The sequence below is a fragment of the Salmo salar genome, chromosome 06 (genome assembly GCF_965601325.2).
Source record: "Salmo salar chromosome 06, fSalSal1, whole genome shotgun sequence".
Lineage (NCBI taxonomy): Eukaryota > Metazoa > Chordata > Actinopteri > Salmoniformes > Salmonidae > Salmo > Salmo salar.
Window position 1 is genome coordinate 61,436,145 of NC_138296.1, and position 10,205 is coordinate 61,446,349.

The 10,205-nt window shown below is 41.3% G+C and overlaps 1 protein-coding gene across 1 annotated transcript; it reads right to left on the minus strand.

Annotated features, from left to right (window-relative positions):
- Positions 1-473: 473 nt before the first annotated feature.
- LOC106607712 (gamma-aminobutyric acid receptor subunit rho-1-like) lies at positions 474-10,205 on the minus strand. Its single transcript, XM_014204959.3, has 8 exons — positions 10,100-10,205; positions 5,837-5,904; positions 5,465-5,688; positions 2,588-2,670; positions 2,308-2,448; positions 2,013-2,165; positions 1,618-1,814; positions 474-1,422 (listed from the first exon to the last, which is right to left on the minus strand). Exons 1-8 carry the CDS (start codon positions 10,164-10,166, stop codon positions 1,129-1,131), a joined length of 1,227 nt encoding a protein of 408 aa, XP_014060434.2. The 5' UTR covers positions 10,167-10,205; the 3' UTR covers positions 474-1,128.

Sequence of the window (10,205 nt, forward strand, 5' to 3'; positions counted from 1 at the left end):
AGTCAAGGGCGGAGCAGTTGCCATATCAAGTGGTGTTGCAGCCAGTCAAGTTGCTCTCAACGGCGTAGCTGTGGAACATTTTCATGATCTGAGTGCCCATGCCAAATCTTTTCAGCCTCCTGAGGGGGAGAGGGGCTCACCTCATTCGCCACTTGACCTGTCTGTCTCCAACAGATGTTGCGTGATTGGTTCTTCGAGCCCATAGAGCCGTGAATCCCATCTCACTCATATTAGCATAGAACCGGGGTTACGCAAGTAACCTTAACATTTTATATCTCCATTCAGGAAATGTAATAATAAATCTGACAAAAGTCTACTGATAATAATATTTGGGGTCTTCTTCAATCTGTTAGTCCAGTAGATTTCCTTGCACGTGAATTAAACTGTCATCATCATATCTGGGCGGTTAAAGCAAGAAATATGTAGCCTATTAACTAAATGTAAGAATAATGTACATAATTCACAAACAGCCATTAGAAGAAAACATTTAAATCAATGACAAAATTAAAATATCAATAACCTGTCCCACATGTTGAATCAAACACTAAAATAAATGTGAAGGGTGTGCAGAAACTGAAAGAAATGCATGGAATAATTTTTAGCCAGTTAACAGATTCATGCTAAAACACTGTACAAGTACTGTTATTCAATACATATTCAAGCATATCCAGAAAAGGGGGAACACAATTAAGGTGTAATGGTCCATTTGAAACCAAAATACACAAAATGATACCCTGAAATTGTATAGCACAGTTTGAAATAACCATTTGGACACTGTTTTCATCAACATCGCATTTACATTTTACAAAGTTGCCTAGACATGCAATTCTGGATGGTACTCTCATTTAAACTGCACAATAATGTACTTATTGTTACAGAAATTATTTGGTATAGCTTTGTTCCCTCACTTAAAGGAAAATACCACTCAAAAACTATATTTTGGTATTTGCATTAGTCCACTGTTGATACAGTCCCAAAATGTTTTGCATGTCAGCAATCACATTTTCAGAATCTAGAACTTTCAAAACACAGAAAATGTCACAGTATAAAGAGTTTTGCAACATACTGTGACACTTTCTGTATTTTGAAGGTTCTATATCTGGAAAACTACCTCCATTCTGTGCATCTTTAGAGGTAGCAGGACCAGTAGATGATGTTAAACAGAGTATACGACCCAGGAAAGATGACCCGGGAGTACTTGTCTATGGCATGGGTGTCGACCCACATGCTGCTGTAGGCACTGGAGCCCACATGTCCTGTGATTTGGTTGTTTTCCTCAATGTCCAAATGGACCATCATCCTCTGCTGCTTCATGGTGCCGTTCTCCTCAAGCATACAGTCATAGTTCCCCGTGTTGTTGACGTCCTCCTCGCTGTAGCTACCCATCATGCCCAGGTGGGTCATGCCACAGGTGCAGGGCAGCTGCAGACAGACACAGAGATTGGGTTTGATCCCAAGCTACAGTACCCACATTTTCCATCCGACAAGCGCATACTGTATACATCTAGCCTACACTTTTTTCCAGAGGAATTTTAAATGGTAAACTTTTCCCAGAGCATATTTTACAGACTGAGAAATGGACACTTTGGATCCACGGATTGTTAAGATGGCACTTACCCTTTCTCGTAGCTTTTTTTCCTTCCGTTCTTGCACCGTAGACAGGTAGTTCACTGCAGCATACTCTATTACCGATAGGAAAACAAACACAAAACTGACCCAGAGGTAAATATCCACAGCTTTGATGTAGGAAACCCTGGGCATGGAGGCGTTGACTCCAGTGATGATGGTGGACATGGTGAGCACCGTGGTGATACCTGGAGCACAGTACCACACACAACGTCTGATCAGAAAGATTGAAACTTAGGGACACAGCAGGATGTACTACTGAAGACAGAATATCAGTGGTGTTTAGGCTTTGTAATAACGAAACATGGAACACTGTAGAAGACAGAATCATAACAAGCGTCGAACAAGCGTTGACTAAAATCTTGGACTACTAGTGGCTAACTCACCCAGAGGAACCCTGGCCGGTACGGCCCGGCGGTCGATCCAGAAGGACACCCAGGACAACATGACCATCAGAGTGGCAGGGAAGTAGGTCTGGAGCAGGAAGAAGAAGATGTGGCGTCGCAGGGTGAAGGTGATGTACAGACGGTTGTACCAGCCTGGATGGAAGAGGATAACGTTATTACATATGTTATATACGACGCATTGTATTAGCATAACAGGAACCCAACCATGATAAATCACAGTGAACAGCATGTGCTGTTTCAGCCTTCAGTGCTGTTTCAGCCTTCAGTGCTGTACCTGTGCTGCTGTAGAAGGCTAGTTTTGTGGTGGTTTGGAACTCCTGGATGAGGAACTGGGAGAGAGAGATATTTTCATCAGTGCTCAGGGAATTGTTCCCTTTCTTCCAGTAGAGCATCAGATCGTCATCCGTGTACGCATCTGAAAAGAAAGGGGCATGCTGTTCAGTGTCCACCACTTGAAACAGAGTCTATGAATAGGTGCATTATATTATATATTTGAATGTGACAGCAGAGAGAGAGTCAAAAGGGGAAGTGACGTCATCAGAGCAGAGACTCACAGCTCTCAATCTCCAGGGAGCAGGTCTGTGTGTCCAGAGGGAAGCGACTCAAGTCCATGCTGCACATTGATGTCACTGTCACCCTGCGTGAGAACACAACACAGACAGCTGAGTACAGCCTGGCCCCAGATCTGTTTGTGCTTTTGCCAGCGCTATTGCTGTCATTGTCAAGCCAATGTTTGCCATGACAATGAGTGACAAGGAGTTGACATTTTAGCACAAACAGACTGGCACTCAGGCTAAGATGAGTTCTCCAGGTTTTCACAGGAAAAAACATGTATATTTTGCAGACAAAAATGCTTGATTTTGCTGCAGCAATGCTGACATTTTGCATGGCAAAATGAAATGATTTTGTCCAATTTGTCATGAAAATGCGCTGACAAAGGAAAAAGTTTGTTGACGTGTGGTTTGATTGAACCATATTATGGGGTAAATGTGTGGTGATTGGTTGAAATTGCGATCCTTCTTTTTGTACTGCAGTGATGGTTCAGTTGTATGCGCTAATATTGCGATGATTTGACCGTTTTATGCAGAACTAGTGATTGGTCAAACTAGTGATTGGTCAAACATAATATGCGGGAATTGTTAAAATTATAATAATAAAATAATAATACTGTTCAGATCGCAGAATCCTGGAAGGACTGTCCTATAGGTCAAGAAATACACTGAGTAATGTAGATACAATAATACGAGAAATAGGTTGGGGCTGGGGGATGTGGGGATGTGTTGTTGTATATCATATTTCAGACACATACAGTACACACAGAGTCAGTTGTTTGAGGAGATTTGGAGCCCCCAGGGCAGGGATGAATGCATGAAAATAGCGGAGATAATCCAGCTCAGTATAGAAGAGACCCGCTGCTACACGGGATCCTCTGGGAGGGAGGTCCACGTATAGTAAACAGGTAGTTAATCCCCTTCCCAATCTGTTTCTGTCTGTCAAATCTCTGGTTCCAACCCCCGGAGAGATTAACCCTAATGATGAGCCTGCATTGTATCTAAAGTAGAACACACACCACCCTGTCCCTCCGCAAATCCTATACATCCGTAATGACAGAGAAATCCTATAATCCACCGCAAGATTGGGATTACAGACGGCCTGTGTGTCTACCAGGGCAGACTTCACAGTCCCAAAACCAGAGTTTTGGGAGCATTATCGCTGACTCCACCAGTGATGGAAGTGTTAATGACTATCCGTGTCCACAGGTGTCAAGAAGACTGTATGCAGTGCGTTTTGACTGCCAGCAGAGGGCGCTATTGACACAGACATCTTGATACTGGCTCTTGCTGACTAAACTCTCAAATGGACCAACTGTGGATTACAAATTCAGTGTCTCTCTTGGATCCAGCATTCTGATTACTCACTAAAATGACAAACTCACTTTTTGCCTGCAGCTTGCCTATACTTTACTGACAAACAGTTTATCACTACATTCATTAAATGATGATGTGATGATACAAACTGCATGTCTATTTGGTCAAGTTAAATATATAGACACACTTGGCCAGGATATAGATCCCACAATAACAGCATGACAGCACTTTTTCATTTGCAAATTGCTCATGGGTAATAAAAAAAAGAAGAATGGAAGGTTTAAATTTAGCCTGCCTCATCTGGCAGCTATGTGATTTGCATAATGAAATCACTTTGGGGGTAAATTGCCAGTTGGCAAAGACTAGTGTTTACAACACCACACACTTCTCTTCAGTTGATTCCATTCCAAACAGTGATCAGACCTAGCAAACTAGATTTCACCCATCATTTGTCGGCTTTTTCTGGATTAATTTTGCGTAACAAGCTACTGTACTCACTACAGTTCCCAAGGGTATCTGCATAGCTAAAGCCTTGGTGGTGGATGAGGTCAGGGCTGGTTCCTGGCATAAGCAACATAAGAGGTTGCTTAGAGCCCCCGGGCCACTACCGGGCCTGACCAAAAACATTTAAAAAAATTAGGAACTCAGTGGGGTCTCAACTTACTATTGGGAGTAAGAATAGTAGAATAAAGCAGGTGCAATTTCAAAATGTGTGCATAATTACTTTTTCTCTTATTATGTCTGTCACTTACAGTCACTAAGGCCATGTCATCTAACAATTGTTAGATCGGTATTTAGTCTAGCCTGCTGTCATGACCAAATACCAAACACGCACGCAGGGCACATGCCAAGGGGCCCTGATCTCCAGGGAGCCCCCATTGACTTTGTTTGTCATTCTCACTCAGATCATGTTAGCATGGCATAAGTAATTACAGGAAATTGCAAGAAAATTGCAGGAAATTAGCAATAAAACTGCAAAATGTTCTCTCCACCCAATCGCAAAATGTGTAGAATTGCAAGAAATTAACTTTAAATCGAAAATATTTCTCTCCACTGTCAAGAGGGGACCCTGTAAAATGTATTTTTCGCGAGTTGGAAAACTATTAATTGTACTACTTTTCACCAGCGCCCTATGGGCGGCAGGTAGGCTAGCGGTTAAGAGCGTTGGGCCAGTAACTGAAATGTTTCTGGTTTGAATCCCTGAGTACACTAGGTGAATAATCTGTCTATGTGCCCTTGATTGAGGCACTTAACCCTACTGTAATTGCTCCTGTATGTAAAATGTAGGGGAGGGGTCCCCTAACCAAATCTTGCTTAGGGCCCCCAAAAGGTTAGAGCAGCCCCTGGATGAGGTGAGTTTCTCCCATACTATGTAAAGCGCTTTGAGTACCTCAGTAGGTAGAAAGATGCTATATAAATCCAATCCATTATTGTCAAGTCTTCCAGTCTCAGGCAAGGTTACTCATCATCACATAAGTATGTTTCACTAAACCTCTTCCATTACACCAGTATGCTTTAAACTGAGAACAAAAACTAAAGTTGGACTCTGACCAGGTGAATTACCTTTGGCTGTAGAGCACCTTGCCATCAGGGTAGACTCTCAGCATGACATTATCTGTGGTGGTGTCGTGTGTGAAAGACTTCTTGGAGTGGACAAAGAACATGTCTGGCACCCAGATCTTCTTGACCAGGCGCCCGTCAAAGGTCATGCTCTTATTGGTGGTGCTGTGGAAAGAGAGGCGCTCGTCTTTCCAGTAGTGTCTAATATACAGGGTCATGGTGAAGTCCTGAAACACAGAGCATGACAATGCTAGTATTTCAACAGAGCCATCACATATTGTCATGTCTTCTTCTTTCCAAATCATCAAATCATGGATGACCTATGCATCTTGGATGCTTTATATCACAGCTCACAGAAAGTATTGAACCACTTACCATGTCAACTTCTGAGATCGTGTCCAGACTTTCTACCTGAACATCAACTCCAACTGGAACAGCAGGTCCTGCAAATATACACAACTCAAATCTTAACTTAATTCAAAGGAAACACATAAGTAAACAAATTCCATTGGGCTGTCACAGTTAATCAGTTAACTTGAGGTCCATTTTGAAAAATGTCGGGCACTCATTTAAAAAACAGTGTTCAAAATAAACTGAAAACATCCCAAATACATACATCTATACAGTTAAAAACAACAATGCGATGTCAAAACAAGTTAAGATTGAGGTTAAAGAAAGTGTGCTTTATCAATTTACCGGATTTTGCTTCCCTCCTGTTACTTTGAACAAAATCAAGATGTCAATATTCATATGTTTATAAAAAATCCTAAATTACAGTTCAATTTTAGCACATTTCTGAAATCACAATTAATTACAGAAATCGCGATTAATCACAGCAAATCCTGCGACTAACTTGATAAAAAATATATATTTGACAGCACTATAACAAAACCAATCAGATATGTTAACATTTATGTAACTCGTAAATAACTTATATAGTTAATTATCGGAGTAGGGGTAATCTTGACAGTACATAATTAAATACAGACAAAAACAAAAGGTCAATGGCTAACTAAAATTATACTTAAAAAATGCTGTAATACTAAACTGTCTGGATTATGAAGCTGTATTTAAGGGTCATGTTTATCTAGACAATTCTATTAAAAACAATTAGCTTTTTCTCCTCTAGTCCCTTTCATCCAGAGCCCTGCAAAAAACACAATTAGGCTACAGTGTTCCAAAAATGTAATAAAAAAATAGCAGAATGCTCTTCAGCATATTTAGTTTGCGCATTTTATCATCTGCTGCCCTGGGTTGAAATGTCATATTGCAGACAGCTGAAAGAAGCAACTGTCGTCATTTCTCTTAACCATATCCAAAAGGAACCACTAATTTTGTTTGTGTATCCGATGAGCTAGCAATACAACATATCATTCATATCTCTACATACAACACCAGTCAAAAGTTTGGTCACCTACTCATTCAAGGGTTTTTCTTTATTTTTACTATTTTCCACATTGTACAATAATAGTGAAGACATCAAAACTATGAAATAACACATATGGAATCATGTAGTAACCAAAAAAAGTGTTAAACAAATCAATTAACAGGTGTGGCTTGTTAAAAGTTAATTTGTGGAATTTCTTTCCTTCTTAATGCGTTTGAGCCAATCAGTTGTGTTCTGACAAGGTAGGGGTAGTATAAAGAAGATTGCCCTATTTGGTAAAAGACCAAGTCCATATTATGGCAAGAACAGCTCAAATAAGCAAAGAGAAACGACAGTCCATCATTCATTTAAAACATGAAGGTCAGTCAATATGGAACATTTCAAGAACTTTGAAAGTTTCTTCAAGTGCAGTTGCAAAAACCATCAAGCGCTATGATGAAACTGGCTCTTATGAGGACCGCCACAGAAAAAGAAGACCCAGAGTTACCTCTGCTGCAGAGGATAAGTTCATTAGAGTTCCCAGCCTCAGAAATTGCAGCCCAAATAAATGCTTCACAGAGTTCAAGTAACAGCGACATCTCAGCATCAACTATTCAGAGGAGACTGTGTGAATCAGGCCTTCATGGTTGAATTTCTGCAAAGAAACCACAACTAAAGGACACCAACAAGAAGAAGAGACTTGCTTGGGCCAAGAAACACGAGCAATGGACATTAGACCGGTGGAAATTTGTCCTTTGGTCCGGAGTCCAAATTTGGCATTTTTGGTTCCAACCGCCTGTTACGTTCCCCAGTTTCTGTGTTGTGGTTTGTGTATTTTCATGTATTTATTTCAGGAAATGGATTCCTGAAATTCTCTACAAGCAGCTGATTGGTCGGCCCCCATTGCTAATTGGAGAGCTGACCACGTCCCCTCGTCAGGATACAGCTGCTTCTGAAGCTTTATAAGCCAGTGTTCTGTTCCTCAGAGGAGAGATGATTGCTGAGAGAGAAGGCTGATGGCTAATTTTGTGTTGTTCAGAGTTTTCTTAAGTATTGTGTAGCTGCTGATTTGATGTATGTGTGTGTGCGCCAATAGAACTGTGGTTTTGATTATTGGAATTGCTTACTTACATTTGTGTTTCTGTTTCATTTGTTCCCTGGGGGAAAGGGGAAGGCACCTAGGGAGTGCTTAGGCAAGAGGCCCGCGGGCATACATTACCCGTAGTAGTTTACTGTCTATGCACACTAGGAAAGACCTGGGCGGACCATCCCCTGTATTTTGGTTAGTGCACCAGGTGGTGCTAGTTAGTTAAGTAGTGGGTAGGCAGGTAAGGTAGGAGAGGGGGCTTTGATATTTACTTTCTTTGCTTTGGTTCCGTCCAGCCCCTTTTCCCCAAACTTACCGTGCGACGGAATAAATTCCTTGTTAACGGTAATTCTCTGCCTTTTGTCATCCTTACTCACACCTACAGTCCCATACCTCTTTCACACCACGTTGAGTTGTAGCAGGGTGCTGCGTTCCCTCTTCCGAGAGGCGTGCGTAAAACCGCCGTGTCTTTGTGAGATGCAGAGTAGGTGAACGGATGATATCCGCATGTGTGGTTCCCACCATGAAGCATGGAGGAGGTGGTGCTATGCCAGTGACACTGTCAATGATTTATTTAGAATTCAAGGCACACTTAACCAGCATGGCTACCACAGCATTCTGTAGTAATACTCTATCCCATCTGGTTTGCACTTAGTGGGACTATCATTTGTTTTTCAACAGGACAATGACCCAATGTAACAGTGTAGGTTCCGTCCCTCTCTTCGCCCCAACCCGGGCTCGAACCAGGGACCCTTGCACACATCAACAACTGACATCCCACGAAGCATCGTTACCCATCGCGCCACAAACGCCACGGCCCTTGCAACGCAAGGGGAAACCCTACTTCAAGTCTCAGAGCAAGTGACGTCACTGATTGAAATGCTATTAGCGCGCACCACCGCTAACTAACTAGCCATTTCACATCGGTTACACCAACACACCTTCAGGCTTGGTAAGGGCTATTTTACCAAGAAGAAGAGTGATGGAGTGCTACATCAGATGACCTGGCCTCCACAATCACCCGACCTCAACCCAATTGAGATGGTTTGGGATAATCTGTACTGCAGAGTGCAAGAAAAGCAGCCAACAAGTGCTCAGCATGTGTGGGAACGCCTTCAAGACTGTTGGAAAAGCATTCCAGGTGAAGCTGGTTGAGAGAATGCCAAGAGTGCGCAAAGCTGTCATCAAGGCAAAGGGGAGCTACTTTGAAGAATCTAAAATATATTTTGATTTGTTTAACACTTTTTTGGTTACATGATTCCATGTGTTATTTCATAGTTTTGATGTCTTCACTATTATTCTACAATGTAGAAAATAGTAAAATAAAGAAAAACCCTGGAATGAGTAGGTGTGTCCAAACTTTTGACTGGTACTGTATGTACGTATAACCACAATGTAAAACAGTCAAAGATACGACTCAGTTATAAGAGCCTACATTGCCTCTTAGTACAAAATTATGCGGCACTGTTGTTGCATGCTCAAGTGCAGATTCACACAAGATGATATCGGATATATTGCATCTATATCGTTAATATATGGTTGAGTCAGTATGCTGTAAAATATGTCATATATGGAGCAATCACACAACAACTATTCATTGGCTTTAAACACCACAGCAGAATTATTACCCTGCATTTTTTATGTTTACGTCTGTTACAATTCACTGTCTTTATAGATTATTATGGAATCTTAATCATTTTTGGAATTCAATTACAACCCAATTTATCCCCTTTTATTGGTGTTTTGGGATGAATCCATCAGTAAGCAGTAGCTGGATTTGGGTCCCAAGAAGGCTTCAGATTAGAGAAGTCAGAGAAGGGTTATTGAAACCCTGAGCTCCAGACTAGTGCTACTACTTTGCAATTAATCACAGCAGACATAATCCCAGTTGGTTATCTCATCAATTCAAGGCACACTGCAGCACGAGACATCGTGTACAGCCGCTTCCAATATCCGCTTATGAGAACTGATAAAGGCCTATATCTTCACTTGAGTAAAACAGCTGTAACTTTTCAGAAAATCTGTCATTGACGTCAATGCATGATTTAACAACGACTTAATGATAAATCATGATTAAGTAAGAACTGAAAGTATGTCAGAAAATATCGGTGAACTGTACAGTAGGATGATGATGATAATGATAGATTTGTACGGCTTGCAATAAAGCACTGTTAAAAAAACTCACCTCCAAAGCCCGGCCTCATTGTGAAGTCGTGATCATTTATGCTTAAGAGCTGTTCTGAATTACTCATGGTGTTTTTGGTGATGTCTGGAATTCTTCTCAGTATAGG